At 38.0% G+C, this 20,631-nt stretch overlaps 7 protein-coding genes and 1 long non-coding RNA gene across 11 annotated transcripts; 5 read left to right on the forward strand and 3 right to left on the reverse strand.

The window, feature by feature from the left end:
- Positions 1-693: 693 nt before the first annotated feature.
- Positions 694-2,148, forward strand: LOC123008840 (D-arabinitol dehydrogenase 1-like). The gene is made up of 7 exons (XM_044404863.1): positions 694-886; positions 937-1,064; positions 1,111-1,277; positions 1,322-1,519; positions 1,565-1,754; positions 1,799-1,906; positions 1,958-2,148. Exons 1-7 carry the CDS (start codon positions 737-739, stop codon positions 2,067-2,069), a joined length of 1,053 nt encoding a protein of 350 aa, XP_044260798.1. The 5' UTR covers positions 694-736; the 3' UTR covers positions 2,070-2,148.
- A 1,334-nt stretch (positions 2,149-3,482) lies between these two features.
- Positions 3,483-5,285, reverse strand: LOC123008841. The gene is made up of 4 exons (XM_044404865.1): positions 5,158-5,285; positions 4,994-5,111; positions 4,337-4,871; positions 3,483-4,287 (listed from the first exon to the last, which is right to left on the reverse strand). The coding sequence occupies exons 3-4, from the start codon at positions 4,533-4,535 to the stop codon at positions 3,536-3,538; spliced, it is 951 nt and encodes a 316-aa protein (XP_044260800.1). The 5' UTR covers positions 4,536-4,871; positions 4,994-5,111; positions 5,158-5,285; the 3' UTR covers positions 3,483-3,535.
- LOC123008838 (4-coumarate--CoA ligase 1-like) lies at positions 4,816-6,714 on the forward strand. Its single transcript, XM_044404861.1, has 4 exons — positions 4,816-5,082; positions 5,128-5,335; positions 5,387-6,026; positions 6,073-6,714. The coding sequence occupies exons 1-4, from the start codon at positions 4,972-4,974 to the stop codon at positions 6,695-6,697; spliced, it is 1,584 nt and encodes a 527-aa protein (XP_044260796.1). The 5' UTR covers positions 4,816-4,971; the 3' UTR covers positions 6,698-6,714.
- Positions 6,466-11,646, reverse strand: LOC123008839 (sodium channel protein Nach-like). Its single transcript, XM_044404862.1, has 6 exons — positions 11,549-11,646; positions 8,601-9,294; positions 8,338-8,497; positions 8,125-8,290; positions 6,937-7,034; positions 6,466-6,886 (listed from the first exon to the last, which is right to left on the reverse strand). Exons 1-6 carry the CDS (start codon positions 11,644-11,646, stop codon positions 6,702-6,704), a joined length of 1,401 nt encoding a protein of 466 aa, XP_044260797.1. The 3' UTR covers positions 6,466-6,701.
- Positions 11,647-12,047: 401 nt separating this feature from the next.
- LOC123008842 (variant surface antigen D-like) lies at positions 12,048-13,321 on the forward strand. Of its 2 annotated transcripts, XM_044404866.1 has the most exons (7): positions 12,048-12,208; positions 12,270-12,308; positions 12,391-12,429; positions 12,530-12,568; positions 12,643-12,681; positions 12,739-12,915; positions 12,970-13,321. In XM_044404866.1, exons 1-7 carry the CDS (start codon positions 12,085-12,087, stop codon positions 13,263-13,265), a joined length of 753 nt encoding a protein of 250 aa, XP_044260801.1. In that variant the 5' UTR covers positions 12,048-12,084; the 3' UTR covers positions 13,266-13,321. The 2 variants fall into 2 exon arrangements, with proteins under 2 accessions (XP_044260801.1, XP_044260802.1); XM_044404867.1 differs by lacking the exon at positions 12,643-12,681.
- A 132-nt stretch (positions 13,322-13,453) lies between these two features.
- On the forward strand, positions 13,454-13,910 carry LOC123009015 (the record flags this gene model as incomplete). The annotated part of the gene is made up of 2 exons (XM_044405110.1): positions 13,454-13,511; positions 13,558-13,910. Coding segments are annotated over exons 1-2 (411 nt in total), but the record flags the coding sequence as incomplete, so codon positions are not given.
- Positions 13,911-13,967: 57 nt separating this feature from the next.
- On the reverse strand, positions 13,968-20,404 carry LOC123008390 (peregrin). Of its 3 annotated transcripts, none has more exons than XM_044404169.1 (12): positions 19,827-20,404; positions 19,652-19,779; positions 19,463-19,603; positions 19,387-19,407; positions 19,153-19,331; positions 18,947-19,104; positions 18,657-18,896; positions 17,378-17,723; positions 16,623-17,332; positions 16,446-16,572; positions 14,213-14,732; positions 13,968-14,165 (listed from the first exon to the last, which is right to left on the reverse strand). In XM_044404169.1, the coding sequence occupies exons 1-12, from the start codon at positions 20,230-20,232 to the stop codon at positions 14,052-14,054; spliced, it is 3,090 nt and encodes a 1,029-aa protein (XP_044260104.1). In that variant the 5' UTR covers positions 20,233-20,404; the 3' UTR covers positions 13,968-14,051. The 3 variants fall into 3 exon arrangements, with proteins under 3 accessions (XP_044260104.1, XP_044260103.1, XP_044260105.1); XM_044404168.1 differs by having other exon boundaries at positions 16,617-17,332; XM_044404170.1 differs by lacking the exon at positions 19,387-19,407 and having other exon boundaries at positions 16,617-17,332.
- LOC123008993 lies at positions 16,051-16,420 on the forward strand. The gene is made up of 2 exons (XR_006412999.1): positions 16,051-16,112; positions 16,163-16,420. It is a non-coding gene; the product is annotated as an uncharacterized LOC123008993 (long non-coding RNA).
- Positions 20,405-20,631: the final 227 nt, after the last annotated feature.

Raw genomic sequence — 20,631 nt, forward strand, 5'->3', positions numbered from 1 at the left:
AAAAAACATCAAATCTTGACCTTTGATCCCGAATAACTTTTTTAGCACACATGGGATCGATGGGGACTTTTGACACTTTATTCCTAATAGTGTACCCAAGACCTCCACCAAAATTTAGCTCTGTCGGAATTTTAGTTATTTGAAATGTCTATTTTGACCGAACTAGGGCTGTAAAATCGTCGTTTTAAATCTAAATTACGTTTTTTAACTTGTTCCAAGCAATATAATTTATTTTTAAATAAAAAAAACACTTCTATTTAAAAAATTTTGCTGAAACTGAACAATGAATTGTTTTGATTTTAAATTTTTGTATTTATGGCAATTTCAGGCAACTTATTAGCTCATTTTTAATCAAAAATGTATGTATTTCAACAGATTTTATTCAAATAAACCAAAAAAGTCGTCGTTTTGTAACAGTGACTTGCTCTTTTTCCTCCTGTTGTGAGTAATTTTATTTGTTATTAAGCGAGAAAAACTCATTTCTAAATATTATGACGAAACTGGCTAGAAAATTGCTCTTATCAGTCAATAGGCAGTTTCTATCAGGAATCCGAATTCAATAAGAATTGTTGTTCAACAAACTCACTGTTATTACCCTATTTCAATAAATTACAAACGATTTAGCTTGTTTTTGAAACAGTTTTTTCTTTAATTATCATTGAAGACAATCCAGTGGCCCAAAAACAAGTTCTACGTCAAACTTTATCAAAACTATCAAAATTCGCCTTCTACAACCATGGCCAACATGGAAGCGCTCCAGTTTTCTTTTAAAGAAAGAAAACTCGAACTAAATAAAATCCCCATTCCAGAAGTCAGAAATCCTTACGATGTGCTTATCAAAGTGGCTTATGCCGGAATATGTGGCACAGACTTGCACATTTTGGCCGTAATCACCAATCAAGTTTACCAACAAATTATAATTAATTAAATTTCAAGGGCGAATTCCCTTGCAGACAATCCACGGCTATAACCCTCGGCCATGAAATATGTGGCACCATTGTGGAAGTTGGTCCAAACGTAATACATTTCCGAAAAGACGACCAAGTTGCAATTGACCCCAACAGGCAATTAATACCAATTAAATTAAATTAGAATTAATTAGACTTGTAGTGGTTGCAAACGTTGCACCTTTTGCCACGCTGGAAAGCCCCATTTTTGCAAATTGGGATGCGGGACCAACACCATTGGGATATTCAAAGATGGCGGATGGGCCCAATATGTCCTCTGTCCCGAGGAACAAGTCCACAAATTACCACCGAAAATGACTATAGAGCAAGGTATTCCCAATTCCACCCATTTTTTGGTTAATGTGAAATTGTAGCGGTTTTGGCCGAGCCCCTTTCATGCATAGCCCATGGATGGGACATCTCTAGCCCTCTCACCATCGGAAATAGGATCCTCCTTTTGGGGGCTGGCATAACTGGGGCTTTGTGGACCTGTGTTTTACACCTCCATGGACACAGAAATGTCGTTATTTCGGAACCTAACACAATCAGATTGCAAATGTTGCGCAAATTAAGTTGGTATTACTGATTGTATAACCCCGTCTTATTGCTCAGTTTAGATACCGGCTACAAGATGGTGACACCTGAACAGTTGAGAAAACATGCGGAAAGAGACCCAGAATGTTACAGTTTTGACGTTGTGATTGATTGTAGTGGCGACGTTGGGGCTATAGAACAAGGATTTTCCATGATGAATTCTGGGGGAAAGTTAGTGGTTTATGGGGTGGCGCCGCCGGCGAATAAAATAAGGTTGGTATCACACTATCATAACCTCAAATCAAATTGGTTTTTAGTATTTCTCCGTATGATATATTTAGAAAAGAAATCACAATTATGGGAGTTAGGACGAACCCTTTTACCTTTAAGAAAGCGCTAGATTTAATTGAGTCTCTCAGTAGCAGGTGACTCAAATTCCCCTAGATTTGAGTTGGTATGACTGATCTAAATTACAGATATTTGAGTTTCACTGCGTTGGGGGTGAAGCCTTTTCTTCTCAGTGAGTACAAAGAAGCAATTGACACGTTAAAAAAGGGCACAATAATGAAAGCAGTTTTCCGGATGTGATTCATGGTGGTCATGGTTGTAGAAAAAATAAAGAAATCAACTTTTTTTGCATAAACTTAATAAAAATGCATAAAAGTAACGCTGTAAAGCATTTTGTTGCTGCATAACTTCCAGTTTTCTTATGTCTTCATGTGTTTGGTAAACTGCGTCAAACAAACAAGGTTGGTACCACTTTTCATTTGTCAGAAAATGCAATACTTTTTTTTGTAAACTGCTGTTGGTAGATGATTTTACTTTTTGACATCTTGGTGAAAAACTCTAAAACAAGAAAAGTACTAGAATCGCTATACTAGAATTTGTAAATTGTAGTAATTTGAAACATGTTGGGTTGGTATCGCAGTATCGCGTTACGTCCGGATATTCCTACGCAGACAGTGTTTTAACAGAATTTTGACACTTTTTTATTGTAAAAGTTTTAAAATACGAAAAACTGTGCCATGGAGAATGCCATGAATGATGTTACCCACACATTCCACAACTACGCGGTGAAATATGTGCAATTATTCTAAATATTTTCATAACAATTTTTGCGAGGTTATGATACATCGACTTATTTTCAAATTATTATATTACTGTCTACAATAATAAAGCTGCTCATTAATTTTTTTTTCAAGACATTTCTACTAAAATGTATTTTCATGCGAGATTTCTAAGGTACTACTTTCTGGGCGGATTTCGGCAACTTAGTTACTTTTCTGTCATTATCTAGACTATATCACAACCCAAATCCAACAACTGGGGCTTTTAGCTTTTCTCTGTAACTGTACGATATACAGGGTGCCCATTTTATCTATTCCCTCCTTAAATTTCATATGTAGGCAACTAATAATACAATAATTTGTTAATTTTTTGCTGTTGTTCTCATTATTATACATTTAAGTTTAAGTTTTTTTTTTTAAGTTTTCGATAGTCAAGCACCGACTATGATTATTCAATTTAGAATAATTAATACTTTACACAAAATAATATTTAAGAAATGTATAATATGTTGCCTATTTTTGCTCCTTCAGGCGGGAACAGATAAAATGGGCACCCTGTATTCCAATTCTTATACCGTGCGATAAAAATAAATAAATTAGAGCAGGCGACGATTAATATTCTACAGTTGCCAACACGTTGGCTGGAAATTTTCCACACAAATTGAAAATGACCATTCATCGTTTTCGTCTTGTACAGCATTTTTGTAATAACAGGATTGCCATCTGAAGGAGTTTAATCACCGCCTTCTCGAATTTATTAATTTTTTTCGATCGTACGGTACCTTTTAAGAAAGCTTTGGAGTTGCGTCTGTCAGTAGCAGGTGACTCAAATTCCCCTAGATGATTTGTGTTGGTACGACTGATCAAAATGAAAGATATCTGAGTTTCACTGCGTTGGGAGTGGTCATAGCACAGGCCATAGTTGTGGAAAAAATAAAGAAATCAACTTTTATTGCATAAACATAACAAAAATAAATAAACGTAACGCTATAAAGCTTGTTGCACAGTCGTTTTATGTGTCGCCATGTGTTGGTTAAACTGTCTCACAGCCCCAATTTTTTTCCCACAAAAGACACAACACCAGATTCGTTCATTCCGATTATTTGCACATTTAGGAAGAATTTTATGTTTTTGTTTGGCGTTGACCAATTCATGCCAATACAGTTGCCCTACAGGGGTTCGGCGATGACACTTTTGACACAAAGCGGTGTGTGTGTCCTTAATATGGTTGTTGAGACACGTCGTGGTGAAAAAACTCTGGTGGCAGACCTTGCATTCAACGTCATTTTTGTGCATGTGTACCAACATGTGTCTATTAAAAGAAAACAAATCCTCCAAGTCCTCCACACAAATATTGCAAAAATGGACCAGATCCACGAACTGGCATGCGGGGGTTACGTTGAGGGCGTATTCGTGGCCGTGGGGACAAGGGGGCGCATTGGAAACTACCACTGCCCTCCTTGTGTGGAAAATCGGTGTCCCCAAATAATCATGATCATGGTTGTAAAACCCCTTCTCGTCTTTCGGGAGGCTTTTTGTGTTCTTCTCCTTGATAACAACGTATTCAGGGACATCGAAAGCCTCCTCAATTTCGGGGATACTCCTGATGATGTTCCACATTTCGGAGTCGTATCCTTCAAACAGCTGTTTCACTTTAGACTTGATTTGGATCACCACAGGGGGCTTAATTTCCTGGTTGGGGACCCAATCAACATCGTCAATTTTCGATGACGGCCGACCTAAATTCGCACTTTAATAACACAGGAAAGTAGGATAAGGGCCCTGAACCTGATTTGAAGTGGCGTGAGCAAACTGTGAATAGCTGAAAATCACTTGGGTTCATCATCAAATTCAGGGCTTGGAGCCACGCGCGACGGCGGATTTTACAAGTCGGAAGAGTGAAAAATTCTATGTTTTTTGACAGTTGGGTGCCCCCCTTGCACCAGGGGACGAAACACCGCTTTTTAGCAGGCCGCATTATATTCATTTTGCAAAATGGGGGTTTATTTTGAATTAACAGCTGACTGTCAACGTCATATGACAAGTGACATTTGCAAGCGCCAATTTTAAAATCTTGCGGCAATTTACCACAAAAAAAACAAAATAAATAAAACGGATTTTACATAGTTGAGTCAAATTACTTACCTAAGTGTCATAATTCCATTTTAGTAAAAAACTTAGTGAATAAAGTCATCTTTTATTTGTTCATAGTGTATTATTGGTTGCATAACCGTTCAACCACCCACGATTAATTATTGCACGATTTAAAATAATTAAATTATTTCTTGTTTATACTTTAATCACGTTTGAGTAATTATATAATCTACGGCAAGTAATAAAATTACTCCAGACACGTACAATGTGATAAAACAATTTTAAGATAAAAAACAGTAGAGACGCTAAAACACCTCCAGTTTCAAAAAATGTCTCACATTATCATCGCACCTTTAAAAAATGTTAAAATCCCTTACGAATCTGCCGGAAAATTACTCCATGATCGTCTCAACTCATTTCCTGAAAATTCCATAGCTTTGGTAAGTCCAAAAGCTAGTGAAATGTCCCTCTAAACTGAATTTTAGGTTGAAAACTCTAATGTGACTTGGACTTACCGTGAAATAATTACCAAAAGTGAAATTCTTGCCAAGAATCTGCGAGAGCAATTGAAAATTACCAAAAATAATATTATTGCGATTGTTAGTGGCAATACTGGGAAATTTTGGGTGGCTACATTGGCAGCATTGTATTTAGCAGCGCCGGTACATTTGATCAATCCACGATACACGACTTGTCTGTAACTCCCTCAAATTTGTAAAATGTCGCTAAAATATTAATTTCCAGATGAACTGAAGCGATATTTTGAATTGTCAAAACCGAAATTAATTTTTTGTACTTTAGAGGCATTAGACAACGTGCTCAGTATCAAAAAAGAGTGTCATTTTATTGAAAATATTATTCTTTTTGATGATGGTGATGTAAACGTGAGCAGGGGCACCAACCGTTTTGTGGATTTGCTCAAAAGTCACTGTACAACTTTTGAATTTGAAACAATTGAAGATCTGGAGAATCAAGTGGCTTTTATTTGTCATTCATCTGGTACTACAGGTCTCCCAAAGGGGGCTATGATCACTCACGCCAACATTTGGTTAAATTTGTGTCACTCTAACGATGACGATTTGTACCCACGAACCCCCAATCCCATAGTAAACGTAGTACCTGTGTACCATGTCCATGGGTTTTCTCTGTCGTACACGTCCCTTTATCAGAGAGTTAAAATCGTAATTATGGATAATTTCCAACCAAGAGTTTATCTGGAAAATGTGCAAAATCACGGAGTTAGGAATTTGTTCATTGTCCCATCACTGGGCGACTTTTTGGCTAATAGCCCCCTTGTGGACCAGTATGACTTGTCTTCGGTCAAAGAAATCTATTTAGCTGCTGGCGTATTGAGAAAAAACACGGAGGAAAAAATCCTACAGAAGTAACAAACGCACGAGTCGCATACATAATTTTTGCTGCTTTTTCAGATTTAATATCGCGACTATACGTACCATTTACGGTTTAACCGAACTCGCTGCCGCCATATTTACAATGCCGGTTAATGGTGGCAAGCCTGGAAGTTGCGGTAAACTGACTCCGGGCCACCAGGTCAAAATCGTGGACACGCAAACCGGAAACGCGCTCGGTTGTAACCAAACTGGTGAAATTTGCGTCAAGGGCTTCGCCATGAAAGGTTACATTAACGATCCGGAGAAATCCGGAGAGGCGTTCGATCCGGATGGGTTTGTCCGGACCGGTGATATAGGTTACTACGACCAAGACTTGTATTTTTACATTGTTGATAGGATGAAAGATTTGATTAAGTATAAGTCGTTTCAAGTGCCGCCCCTGGAAGTCGAGCAAGTTTTGTTGATGTTTCCGGGAGTTACCGACGCTGCGGTGGTTGGTAAGCCTGATGAGAGGTACGGGGAGTTGCCAGTGGCGTTCGTCGTGAAGGGGGCGGACTTGGAAGAGAGGGAGTTGATGGAACATGTGGGGAAGTTTCTGGCGAAGGAGAAGCATTTGCATGGAGGAGTGAGGTTCGTGGAGGAGATTCCAAGAAACGAAATTGGGAAAATCTTAAGGAAAAAATTAAGAGAAATGCTTGAATAAAATTTTAAGAAATCGTTGGTAGTCTTGCTTGATTTTTGACGTTGAATCGACGAAACTTCCGATTTTCTTTCATTTTTTCGTTAGCAATTATTGAATTGCTGACAGGTCGCACGAAAAAGTAGTACAACACTTCGACGAAACTCAAAATACTGGCGCCCAAAAAAAGAGCAGTGCCGCCACCCATTGACACTAAAAATTCCAATTTAAATCACTATTAATTTTGTTATTAAATTGAGTACCGACTAGATCTAATTTTCCTCTTACAACATTCCTTTTGTAGCGTTCAGTGGGCAAACGCTCTAAAGCCAGTTCCACAATGGCGTAATCTTCAGGAATGCTAACCGCAAAAAACAAAATAAAACAAGTGTTCAAACAGTTGGCAACACCGAATAATTGGTAAATGACAATAGTGGCACTTGCAAAATGAAAAAAATTGGCTTTAATAAAAGCAGTGTTGCCAGCTCAAAACAATTAAATTCACCAGATCTGGGCTGAAAAATTACCAGTTTTACACTTATTTTCACCAAATTACAAGATTATATGGTTCAAGTTTTTTTAATACTATCAAAGATTCACGTTTTTTTTACATAAATCACGCAAATCTGCTCAAAAAGTGCTTAAACGCTTGAAAAATTCAAAAATAAGTAATACTATTTCATTTAGTCTAATTCTATAATTTTTTGACTAGTTTTTAATTGAATTTTGCGAAATACCGGGTAACAAAAAATCTATTGGCAACACTGAATTAGTGGTAATCCTTCTACATTTGTTATATCAGATGTTCCAGGTGACGGCTAAATCAGCACTCGCCCATCACAATTGCCTATAAAAGTTTGACGTTTGATTTTGAAAGTCAAGGTTGCCAAATTAAATTTTGAATTTGACACCAAATCATTTACCGTCACCCGATATTTACGTTTTTATTTAAAAAACGTGCTAAAATACTTGATAAAGCATAAATAATGACTTAATTTGATATTTTTTTGGTTTGTTTTAGCAAAATCTTGCAATTAACACTATTTTTAACCATATTTTGTATTTTTCGTTCTACTTTATTGACAAAATGCTCAAAAATACAAAAAAATAGTTTCATCATTTTTGACTGAATTTATTATATCAGTAATTAAAAAATCAAATTAAAAAACTTAATTTTACTAACATTTGGGCGAATACTCCATTAACAAAAAAATTTCAAAATACATTAATTTTCTGCTGGAACTACAGTGACATTTCTAAAAAAATCATCAGAAATTAGGATTTCTCCAAAAGTTTTCACCAAATCAAACTAGTATAAAAATCACCAGATTTGGTGAAAGTTCACCAGATCTGGCAACACTGGATAAAAGTCACATTTACAGGCACACACCTATCAATGTTGCCAACTTAAGTTCAAAGTCAGAAATTTTGATATTGTTTGTAAAAAATACCCAGTTTTGTCATCCCTGACCACAGCCAACTCCATCTCAGTACAGCTGGGCAAACAATCGCACACTAGTCCGGTCCTGTTGGCCCAATACGGCTTTAAAACAGACAATTCGTTGTAATGTTTGCTTAAACAGTACAGGCCCGTAATGTTACATTTGTTCTTCGGGGCTAAAAAATCAAATTGATTTTTTTCTAATAAGAAACGATTAAATTACTTGTGTTGGGCATTAGGTGGTGGGCACAATTGCAGATTTTGAGTTGAGCGTCTTTCCGACATTGCACGCAACAAGCGCTATAGCTATAGTAGCGATAAACATTCAAATCTGATTCATCCGAAAAACGACATTTGCGTTGTCGAATGCTCACATCTTTCACCTGAAAATGGTAAAAATTGCTTTAAACAGTTATTTTGATTAAATTAAGTTGGCAACGCTAGCTTGACAAGTCACAGGCCACTTTGATTAAAAATTTGAATTACTTCTGGTTGATTGTCAATCTCTTTGACCGCCAAGAACCTCCTATAGTGTATATGAGGGGTGACTTGTATCACATCAGTGGTCAGCGTCGTCATGGAGGGCACCTCCTGTTCCCCCAGGATATAAACATTCGCAAATCCATTAATCTCCAAGTACAACTTTCCAGGCCCTGTTTTAATATTCGATACCATCTTCAACTTCTTCATCTTCTCCTCTTGAATAGAATTAATCGCATAGCAAACCCCCATCTCCGTGTCCAGCGCCCCGAAAAACGCACAACAGTCAAACTCCTCCTCGTTCCACTTGCACTTTTTGAAAATCTGGCTGCAGTTGCTTCTCACAAGTTGGGAGAAGTGTCCTAGGTTGTCTTTGGCGCAGTCCTCGCTGGGGATTTGGGCTTCTGGGCCGCATATTTGTAGAGTGTAGAAGGAGAGGCCGCGGAAGTAGACTAGTTCTTTGACGATTTCGTCGAGGTTGTAGTCGTGGGGGTCGCCGTAGATGCTGTCGGTGATTTCGGCGATGCGTTTCTGGTTGTCACTTTCGCAGACGGAGATGGAGGGGAAGTGGGTGTCCCAGGGGAGGTAGTTGGTGTCGACGACGAAGCTGATGGCGTTGGTTTGGAAGTCCTCCCAGGAGGATTTGATTAGGAGGAGGGTGGCGATCCAGCTGAGGAGGCAGCAGAGAGTCCAAAAAGCACTAAAAAGACTTTGTCCTAAAGAGTTCAGAATTCTAACACTTGGAATTTCAATATTCTAGGTTTGTAATAATACAGGGTGTTTGTATATATTTTAACCACTAAGAGAATTTGTCATGAGAAGTCGAATTGAAGACCAAACAAATTCCGTATCCAAATTTTATTTTTGCAATTTCCCCCCTATGATTTTCAAGAGCCGTTCAGTGTGACTGTCCTTGTTAGTTGGAAGTAAAAATATCAATGAAAATAAATTGCATTGAATGTTGACTGTGAAAATTTTTATACAGAAAAAAGGAAACTTTTGTCCAAAAAAATTATCACTTGTTTACACGTGTCAGTTTAGTTAGTCGTTAATGCGCTTTCGGGTGAATTGTGCACATCGATTTGAAATCAAATTGTCAATCAAGTCAAACGCCAAATTAACTAGTGTACGGACATCACTTCCAAGACCGATTTTCACTAAATGTTTGGGCAGAGATCATTGAAGATCACCAAATTGGACCCCACATATTACCTCAACGTTTAACTAGTGCCGTTTATCTGGATTTTTTGGAAAATGTGTTGCCCGATTTGGTGGAGGACGTGCCCTTGGCGACACATGCGGTATTTACAAGTGGAGCTCCATCAGATTATGCCAACGTCGTCACCAATGTATTGAACAATCATTTTCCCTAGAGATGGATTGGTCGCCAATGACCACCACGGTCATTTAAATACGTGTGTTTTTTTGGGGGTTCACATGAAACAATTAGTGAATTACTGTACGCAGCTCAAATTTATACCTTCGAAGGGCTATGTGTGCGAACTCAAGCTACCCTAGTCCGAAGAGTTCAAGAAGTGTGCATTGCCAACGAATGACCACATTTCGAGCAATTTTTTATAATAGCAAGTCACTAACATTGACACTGATCTACCCTAATGTAGCGATAATTTTTTTGTCTTTACGCTGTTTATGTTCCAAAGTTTTTTCTTATGAATGATTGTAAACATCGTATTAAGACATAGGCGGGGACGGGTTTTCAGCCTCAATTTATTTTTAATTTTAACTCAGAAATGACATCGAAAGTTGTTTCTTTTGACGAGTTCTATTAGTGGTTAAAATATTTGCTCGCAATCCTCAAACACCCTGTATTTCTACCGTTTCAACAGTATACAATTTTAAGATTTCAATTATGATAAATGTAATTTTTAAAAATGTTTTAATGACGTCCATTAATAGAAAAAACCATTCATTAATATTGACATTAACAAATGGTTAATAAAAAAAATTCTACACATTTTTGACGTTTATTTTTTGACATTTAATTAATGTTACCAATGACATTCTTGTATATGTTTCTTTCATAATTATTCATTAAAAGTAAAAAAAAAAAGTAAAAACTTTGCAAATAAAAAGTTACAAATTTACAATTCAGAATACAGCTTCTTTGTTTCCTAATAGTGAATATGCAGCAAAAAACTATCTAAAATTATTTTTCCAATAAAAATAAATAGGGTCAAAGTGCAAAATTTAAACACCATTAATTTCGAAATTCTTCTACACAGATTTTTCTTAACATTTTTTCCATGTTCCTGGTACCTTTTATCTTACTTGCGTTTTTCTCTGGGACGCGGCAAATTCTGAAACACGCTGTATACTTATCTAGATTCAAAAACTTAAGATCCAAATGTAAAATGTTCGAATTTGAAGTTTTAAGATTTTAAGTTTTAAAAATTGTAGAATTGAAACATTTTCAATTCTAAAATTTTTAAAAATTCTGAAGGTTTGATTTATCGAAGTTTACCTAAAGATTCAAAGTAATAAAGTTTCAAGATTCAAGTCACCATTTCAAAAAAAAAACAAGATCCTACCGTTCGCAGGTTTCTATATTACATAAGATTTTAGATTTCTAAGCGGAAAAATCTTAACTTCAAAAATTCAAAATTTTAAAGCTTCAAAATTCTAAATTATCGTAATTGTAAATTAAAAAATATATTTTCCTTCATTGTAATTTTTTTGCAATATGAATGAAACATCATCAAAGATTTGAATTCTAGGTTTCTAATACCCAAGCAAGAATCTGTGATTTTATAAGATTAGTTTCTAAATTTCAAGCTTTTCTTATTTCTGTTTCTTGAGACTCAGATTTATATTTTAGAAACTTTTAATGATTAATTTAAGCTTAATTATTACGATTGTGATTATTGTTTTTATTAAAATTTACAAGTGTTACATATATTATTTTTTTTATAAAATGACGGAAAATTATTATTTACCGCTCAGTCCAGTGCCTTCCAGCTTCCGAAATATACCGAAAACCGTGAAACGAAGTATTAAGAAGGTAATATCGTAAAGGTGATGTTTCTTCACTCATTTTTGAATCACTGAATACATTCTACTGCAATTTTATTATCTATAACAGTCTTTTATTTGAGGTAATTGCTAAATCGATACAAATTAGTTCATTTCCAGCCAAATTCTATAGCGAACTGTTATATCATTGTTGAAAATGAGAAAAAAAACAGGTAATTTTTGGTCATTATCATCTCCTTTTGTGCTTTTGCTGTCTTCAATAATTCATGACTCACAATCAAAAATCTCACAATGCCACTAATTTGATAACTATTTTTTAAACCCAACTTACGTCAAATAATTTCCATTTAAATATTAAAATATTTCTTTTATCGGAAATTTCGAAAAAATCCAACTCATGGCAACTGAATACCTCGATAAGAAAATTCCTGAATACTTGTAAAATACTTCTAACTGTATAAATACGCCACAAGGAAAAATTGAATCAATCGGCCCCAAAATGGCTTCCAAAATCGTATTCCTGACACTTTTGCTACTAGTTTCAGCACATGCTTTAAAAACTAAAGTGTGTAGTATCCACTGTGGGGGCTCCACTGGTCCCACCACCGAGGATCCTTCCGGCGGTAAGCACAAAACCATTTTGTTGAATGTTTTTGCCAAATGGCAAGTAATATTTTCCTACAGGTGGCTCCAGTACCGAGGGTTCCGGAGGTACCACTTCCGGTAAGTCGCAGCACCATATTCGCTACCCCAAAATGGCAGACTGCACCGCCATTTTGTCAAAATACTAATGTGGTTTTTACAGGTGGCTCTAGTTCCGAAGGTTCCGGGGGTACCACTTCCGGTAAGTTACAACACCATATTCGCCATTTTGATTAGCAGTTGCCGTAAAATGGCGGACTACACCGCCATTTTGTTAAAAAACTAATGTAACTTTGTTACAGGTGGTTCCAGTTCCGAGGGTTCCGGAGGCACCACTTCCGGTAAGTTACTACACCATATAAAATGGCGGACTGCACCGCCATTTTGTCAAAATATTAATGGGATTTTGTTATAGGTGGTTCCAGTTCCGAGGGTTCCGGAGGCACCACTTCCGGAAAGTTATAGCACCAAATCCGCCATTTTAGCTGAAATAATTCTCAATTTTCCACAGATGGTTCAAGTTCCGGGTGCCCTTGCACCTGTAGCCCGGCTCCGGTGACGGAACCCTCAAGCCCGGAATCGACCACCAAGGATCACTCCGGGTCCGAGTCCGGATCCGACAGTAAATCGTCGGAAAATAGCAACGAAAGTGACAGAATTTTCGCTCACGGCAAACACCAAAAACTCGGTAACTACTCTAATATTAGTTTCAAATTGTTCCAGATTCTAATTTTTTTGGTAGGACATGGTAAAAGCCACCCTCATGCCAAACATAACAAACACGGATCGGCTAAAAGTAACCATCAACATGCCCATGATAAGCAGAACCATGAAGGGTTGAACAAGTTAGTCAACAATGCTAAACATTTGTTGGAAGCTGGAAAAAACAACCATAAAGAACATCTAAATGCGAAACATGCGCATGCGCACGAGAAACACAATGCGCACGCGCAGGGGAAACGCAACGCACACGTGCAGGGGAAACACAATGCGCATGGGAAACAGTACAACCAACACGAGAAACACGAACATAACTAAATGATTTGTTACCAAATGTGAATTTGAGGTTGTGGGATAATAAAAAATACAGAGCAGTTGTGTTTTTTCTCTTGAATTTTAACAATTAAAAAATAGGAATTTCGGAATTTTTACTGATAACACAAATTCCTTATGTTTGCTTCTAAAAGCAAAAAATACTTCGCGATAATGTTAGTTGTAAGTCGATTATGAAGACGAAAAGTGTGATTTTAGTGATTTTGGCTCTTTTAGGGCCATGCATTTGGGGTAGATTACATTTTTCTTCTACAAAATTAAGTCACATTTTTTTTAGCTCGGCCCCCAAAACGCCCCTCTCACGTCAAGCCCCGCCCCCACGACCACTCCAAATGTCACTACGTCGTATTAACAGAAGATGAGAGTGACAGTAGCAGTGACAGTGATGATTTTCCCGACAACGAAGTGCCAATCGTGGCCACTGCTTTCCCTCCGAAACACATCTATGACCCATTTTTGGACACAGAAGTCCCAGATGGGCCCTATTTTAACCCAAACCGAATTGTTGATTTTATCGGAATTAAACACCGGTTCTCAAACGAATCAAATTTGGCCTTTCCGCCGTATGCCAATATCGCAAGGAGAAAATCAACAAAGAAGAATAAAAAAAGAAATTTGAAAAAACACAACAAAAATGCAAAATTTTGGTGACTCGGCTTCGCCTAGTAAAAATAAAACACATTTTCAATTAATCATTTCTTTATTTATTTAAAATCTTAAATTTTACAACGAGATCTGGAATAAAATAAAGTGACATTTGAAATGTCAAATTTACGCCGCCGCCTCTGATGCGTCCGGTCCGTTAACTTGGGATTCATATTGTAGGGCATTCTCGTAGGCTTTTTTCACTGCTTTCCTGTCAGCAGGTTTCCTCGGTTCATTTGTCTTAAAAAAATGAAAAAATTGACAATCACAAAGCTACAAGAGCTCACCTTCGCCTCGTCCCTCTCCCTGTCAATTCCCAAAATCTCCAATTTCTCGGCCGGTAACCACTGCCACGTCCTCTTCGCATCAAAAAACAACACCAAGTACACAAGTTCGGTATAATTCGACTTCAAGGCTAAAACTTCGGCCGGGGGCGAGGGTATCGGTACCCCCTTATGTACGTGTCCTTTGGGCATTTCTGGGTCGATTATCAACGCGGGGTACCACGGATACCCTCTACATTTCGCCCACACTAGTTGCAAAGGTTTCAATTCGATTTTTTCGGACACGAGATCCGAATTTTCGGGCACCGTGTCCGAATTACTGTCATCCTCCGAATCGATTTCGGACAATTCGTGCGAATAACATGTTGATAGACTTGTGCCACTGTCACTGTTTTCGTCAGCGGAGGTCTGATGGCCGGCGCGGTACACCTTGAAACTGTCGGGGACTGATTCGAGCTTTTTCGCGTTGACGGTGGAGCCCACAGTCGTCTCAGGATTACGTCTAGGACGACCTTTCTTCTTCCTGAAAAAAAATTACAAAAAAGACCAAAAATGACAAGTATAGGTTTTATCAAGTTAAGGCACTCAGCTTCGCGTCGTGTGTCACTCAATTAGCCCACTTTGACTTATCTTTTGTCCCAGTGAGTTATTACCGTCGCTTACTTGATTTATAACAAAGATAAAACATATTTTTAAACAGGGTCCGTCGTAAAATCATCACAACCAACTACGATTCAATAATGAACACTTTGAATTTTCTTGTTGTTACACTTTTGTTTTCGTGTGTTTTCGCAGGTGAGCCAACTGTATAAAATAATAGAATAAAAATTTGAAAATTACTAGGTGATGGGGGCCCTTGCGGACCGTTAGACGCCTGTCCTGACGGTTATCAATGTTTCAACAGGCGATGTGATAACGGCTTGACTATGGGCATATATAGAAGAATTTATGATGATTATTACGACGACAGTAGCTCTGATTATAGTTTAAGTCTAAATAGTAGTGAAAGTAATTACACTATTCCCACTTCAGAATAATAACTCGGCTACGCCTCGGCTTCCCAAAATAAACATGTGACAGAAACATACGCATTTTTCTTTTCTGGTACTCCCTGTATATAATTAATTGCCTTGTGTTATCTAACCAAATTAATTACGAAAATTAACCCATCGCTTACTTGATTTACGAGAGTGATAATTTTTACGTGTGTTATTTTTAAAAACCGTCCCTCGTAAAATCATTTTCACTCTTCACTGAACCGTTCAAAATGAAACTCTCACAATTTTTGATTGCTACTTTTTTGTTTTATTGTGTGGCAACAGGTAAGCCAACTCAAAACTTAAAATAAAAAAAAAAATATAATTTTTTAGGGGATGGGGCTCCCTGTGGCTCTTTATACTCCTGTCCTGAAGGTTATCAATGTTTTGAAAATCAGTGCGTTGCCGGTTTGCCCCCACGAAGACAAATGCGAGTCGATGACAATAATCTAGTCTACTATGACTTAAATGACACTGATTATAGTCAATTTGTGAGCAGAGAAGGCTATGAAATTATCGAGAATATTAACAGCACGCTAGATTCGTGAAATCAATTTCTTGAGTATTTGCGACACTCGGCTTCGCTTAGTGACGCTAAATCGTGTAATGAACATTTTGAATAAATAAAAATGCATTTTTATTATCTTTGATCACCCCTGTACTCATTTATGTTTTTGTTTGAAGTATTTTCACTCAAACGAACCAATTATTATAAAAAAAATGATAGCAATAATGGCGTCTCATCGCTATTATTATGATAAAACTATCATTTAAATAAAAATAAACGCAATAACTTTGTGGTATTGTCATTGAAACGTCCAAAATGACAAGTTTAATACTTTTATGTTTATTTTTAGCGATTTCAGGTGTGTTAACGGTCAGAAATAAATCAAAATATTTACATATAAATTTGCAGAAGTGACACTACTTGAACCATGTGGTCGTTATCAAGCATGCCCTGAACCTTACACATGTTTTAACAGTTATTGTGACGATGGTAAGTCGATGGGTATGTACATCAGTCAGGACCTTCTAGATAAACCTGGCGATGATTATTGTCAAATACTGAGTGACCTATGTCAAGCCACAAACCCGATTTCGGGTAATTTATAAGTTGGCAACTCGGCGTTGCCTCGCCAATTGTCCCGATTCGAAATAAAATAATTAAAATTGACTAGTGTCATTGATTTTTTACTTACGGTTTGGGGGCTTCTGGGGGTGGAGTCTCCTTGTCTCCTTTTTCTTCTGTTGGTTTTTTCAACGCCGCCTGCGCCTTGCGGGTGAAAAGAACCGCAGTACGGCGATTGACGCCGCCTGGCGACACACCTAAAAAAAACAATACAAAAAAATTCCATAAAAAATAAAAATACCTGAACTTTGGGAACTATTCTTCGAGTCTCCGCCCCCCTCGTTCTCTCCGTCCGACTGCGAGCTATCCGTATTGGCCAAATTTTTCTTAGCCTTATTCAATTCGCTCCTCACCACTTTCACTCTTTTCGCTCTGGCCAATCCGTGTTTAAGGGCCTGACTTTTGACCAATAACTCTTCCAATTTCGTGATCACATCAGGCCCCACCTTCCCTTGTAAACTCTCCAATTCTTTATCGATATCGGACGCAAGCGCCTCCTCATTCCCCGATGCCGAATTTTCGCCACTCGCTTCGTTCAATAGACCGCAAGCTTCCAGTTCTTTGCGAGCTTGACGAAAGATGGCGCCACATTGATCGCGCATTTTTATGGCCGCTCGGTAGAAAACTGTATCTCGGTTATTATAAGCGAGACAATTGGCGATCATTAAATCGAAATCTTTCTCCATGGAGGTTAGGTCAGGATATAGACCATCGTCGAGTTTTTTTCTCATGGTACTCAAATCCATGGGCTCGGATACCACAGTGGTATAGTCTGGTACCTCCTCAAGGTCGACGGGTTCGCTGAATATCTCGTTGGTGTCCTTGGCGGCTACGAGATCAAGGACGAGGCGTAAACTCGCCTCGAGAGGCTTCAGCTGAATTTTTAGACACTTTTCGGAGATTTTTATCGATTCGAGTTTGATTTTTTCGCGCTTTCGGACCAATTCGCAAAGCAACCTATAAAAAAAATTTAATGTGATTTATTAACATTATTGTTATCACCTGGCCCGTTCCAGATCCTGTCTCAAACACTGCCAATATTTCAACTGCCTACACAGTTCGATTGTATCAACATTGCTCGTATTGGAGTCTCGAGGGCCCCCTTGGGCACTCTGGAGACGTCTCAAGAGGGGCACACCGTTTCGAAATTGCCGCTTTAACGTCCAATAGGCGATCAAACGTTGAATAAATTGCGATTTTTTCGTTATCGTCACCAAAGCACCGATTTCTTGAATCCGGTCCGGAGGAATGGTCGGAATGAGAATAACCGGAGCCGATGTTCGTTTTTTCGCTAGCATTTTGCGAGCTTTTTTCATTTTTTGACGGGCGTCTTCTTTTTTCGCCTCACCTAGTACACATTTAACACAATTATTGAACACCCCCTGTATATTTTATACAGGGTGGCGGGGTATTATACCCAAAAATTTGGCCAACAAGCGGCCTTTTCATAGTTGATGATGTATATAAAATTTTGGTGTTGCAGCTAAACCGGTTACAGAAGAATTTGTGGTTCAAATGTCAAAATTTGATATACAGGGTATGCTAGAACTTGCGCCCCAGCAAAAATTTAAGGTACACTAGGAAGACGGAAAAAATGTTCCACTGTTTTTATTTACATATAAAAATTTTCAAGTTATAAATTTTGTTTTGTTTTTTTGCTACATACTATTAGAACAGGAAACAAGAAAGCTGTATCCTAAATTGTAACTCTGTTTAATGTTAATTGTGGCTTTTATTGGGAAAATTTTTGTACCGTTACTAAATAATTATAAAAAAAAACATATACAAGATCATCAGTATCTAGACATAAAAAATGTCAAATGTGAAAAATAAATGTCAAAATTTTTTGACAGACAGAATTTTTTAAGCATTTTTCTAGGTTCTTGGTATCTCATCTTACTTGAATTTTTTTTCTAGGGTCTGAGTTCTGACTCTGTATTAGAATGTAATTTTTGTTTTTTACATGTTTAGTTTCGAAATGGAATTTAAAACCATCCTCTACATAACATACAGAGTGTAACTTTATGAATTTTTACGTCAACTTTATTTCAGTGTTGTTTTTATTTGACCTTGTTTAAAACCGATAAAAAATTATTTTATTTTATAGGTTATGTTTTGCGATAATCATAATATTTTAGAAACACTGTAAATTATATACTGGGTGCGACGTTAAACTAATATTAATATTTAATTAATCAATTAATCACGTAGACTTGGACGTGTGTTAATTTGATTTTGTGATAAAATTTGATAATATACAGGGCGTGGCCCCGAAACCTACTGCTTTCAGCCGGCGCATGCACATCACAGTAGGCTATTTTCTGTACGAGGACCGGCTGTGAATCCCCCGTGTCCTTCACTGTGTCCATTTTCATGTAAAGCCCCGCCTGTTGCGCACACGTGACATGAAACGCCGAATAGCAATTGGTCTTGTGACACTGTATACACGCCCCCACGCCCCTCTGTTTGCACACGTAACAAGTCAGCTTCCATCTTGCTGCTGGAATGGTTTCAATGGAATCTAAAAAAAGACTTTAATTTTTTCCCAATTGGTAACACTGTCAGACTTACCGATAGGTTCAAGAAAAACAGTATTAGCAAACCGCACTTCGGGGATCCACAGAGCACAAACAACGTGTGCCCAGTGCCCCCTGTCGGTTTGTTTGAAAGCGCCTCCTTGATTGGGGCACAGGACACAATCAACGGCCCGACTGGGCGATTGGAGACAACTAAAATTGATTGTTTTATTTCAAGTCGTAGAAAAAATAAATATGTACCGGCGGCAAAGCCACTGTCCTTCGGGGATGTAGGGGACCCCATAGCAGTCCTGGTGGACCGCAAGGTTACACATGTCGCAAAATAAAATAACATTAGTGTTTTGACACTCGCCATCCATGCAAATGCAACAGACGGCATCGTCGTCGACGACAGCCCCCGTGTGACCGTTAACTGAAGCCTGAAAACAGCCCCAGATAAAATACGAAATTTGAGATTTTTTGTTAAGTGCAAACCTGACCATTTACGTGATAGACCTTTAAAACAATACAAATTGGGGTTAGGGATTTTAGATTGAGGGGGTGGTAATACCTGAAAATACGACTCTTTCTCTAAACGGTCCATTAAGAGTTCCAGAGAGTCCACAGAGACGGGGTTGAGACCTGCAGTTTCGCGTTTTTCGTTCATTAAAGTCAACCAAGTGGTGTCTTCCTCATCAACATCATATTCAACCTAATTAAATCAAATCAAACGATTGTAATTAATTACAAATTAAATTACCTCTCCATCCAACTCCTCTACACTCTTCTCTATAAACCTGATGTATGCATTGGGACGTGGGGGGGCGTCACAGATGTTATAATTGTCGAGTTCTTTGAAACTGGCTTCAGGCAATTGTGCTGAAGGCTCTGAAACAATTTTCTTCAAAAACAATCAAATTTTCATTCAAATTCACCTTGGGCTTGCTCAAACCGTCCAGTATCCGGCACGTCATCATCCGACAAGTCCTCCTTCACCACCATATCCAACGCATCGTTAATATTCCACCGCAAAACCTGCCCATTGATATCAAACTGTACCATCTTCTGGGCCTCTTCAAAAGTCAAAGGTTCGGGCACACTTGGAGCCGATGGGACCGCAGCCGGCGTCGCTCTTGCCCTACCTTTCTTACTCTTGGGGGTACTGGGGGTGCATGGCGGCAAGGGAGTTGGGTTATCATGGTCGTAACTCTTCAAATGGTACTGTAACCCACACACCGATTTGTACGTCCGCCCGCACTTTTCTATAGGACACGTGTATGGGGGCCCATGGTCGGCTCGCACTTTCTTACAGTGCTCCAAAATATCGAAATCGATGCCCATCGCGGAGTGAGGTTAGGTCGGGTGCAAATCACAACACTTGGGGGGTTTGCACGGTTGGGGCGCCGGAAAAAAGGGGTTTTGGCGGCATTACGGCATAAAACAGTGAGTGTAATAAGGATTTAAGCGAGAAACTTGAGTTTATTGATGTTTTGGGTCAACATCAATACGCAGGGTAGCCAACTGTATTGATGGCGGGTGGCGGGTTACTATACCACTAAGGAAGTTTAATTAATTAAGATTAAGTAATTACAAGCATTACGGATAAATGAGTTTGCACAAGTGTGAAATTAGTCAATATTTCTTGTAAAAATTGGATTAATAATTTTTGTTTGGTTTGCCGATTTGGTGCCGAACGAAAATTCCCTAGATTTTTCAAATCTAAATTAAATTATTGCTGAC

This window comes from Tribolium madens, unplaced genomic scaffold (genome assembly GCF_015345945.1).
Source record: "Tribolium madens isolate multiple individuals breed KSU strain unplaced genomic scaffold, Tmad_KSU_1.1 Scaffold_71;HRSCAF=194;Tcas5.2_LG6, whole genome shotgun sequence".
In the NCBI taxonomy this organism is placed as follows: Eukaryota; Metazoa; Arthropoda; class Insecta; order Coleoptera; family Tenebrionidae; genus Tribolium; species Tribolium madens.

Excerpts from the sequence above, each read along its gene's own strand:
- LOC123008840 (XM_044404863.1), top strand. The coding sequence starts at position 737 with ATGGCCAACATGGAAGCGCTCCAGTTTTCTTTTAAAGAAAGAAAACTC. Across the intron at positions 1,065-1,110 it reads GTTGCAATTGACCCCAACAG|TGGTTGCAAACGTTGCACCT; the intron begins GCAATTAATACC and ends TTAGACTTGTAG. Across the intron at positions 1,907-1,957 it reads ATTGAGTCTCTCAGTAGCAG|ATATTTGAGTTTCACTGCGT; the intron begins GTGACTCAAATT and ends TCTAAATTACAG.
- LOC123008841 (XM_044404865.1), bottom strand. The coding sequence starts at position 4,535 with ATGAATATAATGCGGCCTGCTAAAAAGCGGTGTTTCGTCCCCTGGTGC. Across the intron at positions 4,288-4,336 it reads CTCACGCCACTTCAAATCAG|GTCGGCCGTCATCGAAAATT; the intron begins GTTCAGGGCCCT and ends GTGCGAATTTAG.
- LOC123008838 (XM_044404861.1), top strand. The coding sequence starts at position 4,972 with ATGTCTCACATTATCATCGCACCTTTAAAAAATGTTAAAATCCCTTAC. Across the intron at positions 5,336-5,386 it reads CAATCCACGATACACGACTT|ATGAACTGAAGCGATATTTT; the intron begins GTCTGTAACTCC and ends ATTAATTTCCAG. Across the intron at positions 6,027-6,072 it reads GAGGAAAAAATCCTACAGAA|ATTTAATATCGCGACTATAC; the intron begins GTAACAAACGCA and ends CTGCTTTTTCAG.
- LOC123008839 (XM_044404862.1), bottom strand. The coding sequence starts at position 11,646 with ATGAGTGAAGAAACATCACCTTTACGATATTACCTTCTTAATACTTCG. Across the intron at positions 8,498-8,600 it reads AGATTGACAATCAACCAGAA|GTGAAAGATGTGAGCATTCG; the intron begins GTAATTCAAATT and ends TACCATTTTCAG. Across the intron at positions 8,291-8,337 it reads CCACCTAATGCCCAACACAA|CCCCGAAGAACAAATGTAAC; the intron begins GTAATTTAATCG and ends TTGATTTTTTAG.
- LOC123008842 (XM_044404866.1), top strand. The coding sequence starts at position 12,085 with ATGGCTTCCAAAATCGTATTCCTGACACTTTTGCTACTAGTTTCAGCA. Across the intron at positions 12,209-12,269 it reads CACCGAGGATCCTTCCGGCG|GTGGCTCCAGTACCGAGGGT; the intron begins GTAAGCACAAAA and ends ATTTTCCTACAG. Across the intron at positions 12,569-12,642 it reads TTCCGGAGGCACCACTTCCG|GTGGTTCCAGTTCCGAGGGT; the intron begins GTAAGTTACTAC and ends ATTTTGTTATAG.
- LOC123008390 (XM_044404168.1), bottom strand. The coding sequence starts at position 20,232 with ATGGGCATCGATTTCGATATTTTGGAGCACTGTAAGAAAGTGCGAGCC. Across the intron at positions 19,604-19,651 it reads TAGAGGAGTTGGATGGAGAG|GTTGAATATGATGTTGATGA; the intron begins GTAATTTAATTT and ends TGATTTAATTAG. Across the intron at positions 19,332-19,386 it reads TCTATCACGTAAATGGTCAG|GCTTCAGTTAACGGTCACAC; the intron begins GTTTGCACTTAA and ends GGCTGTTTTCAG.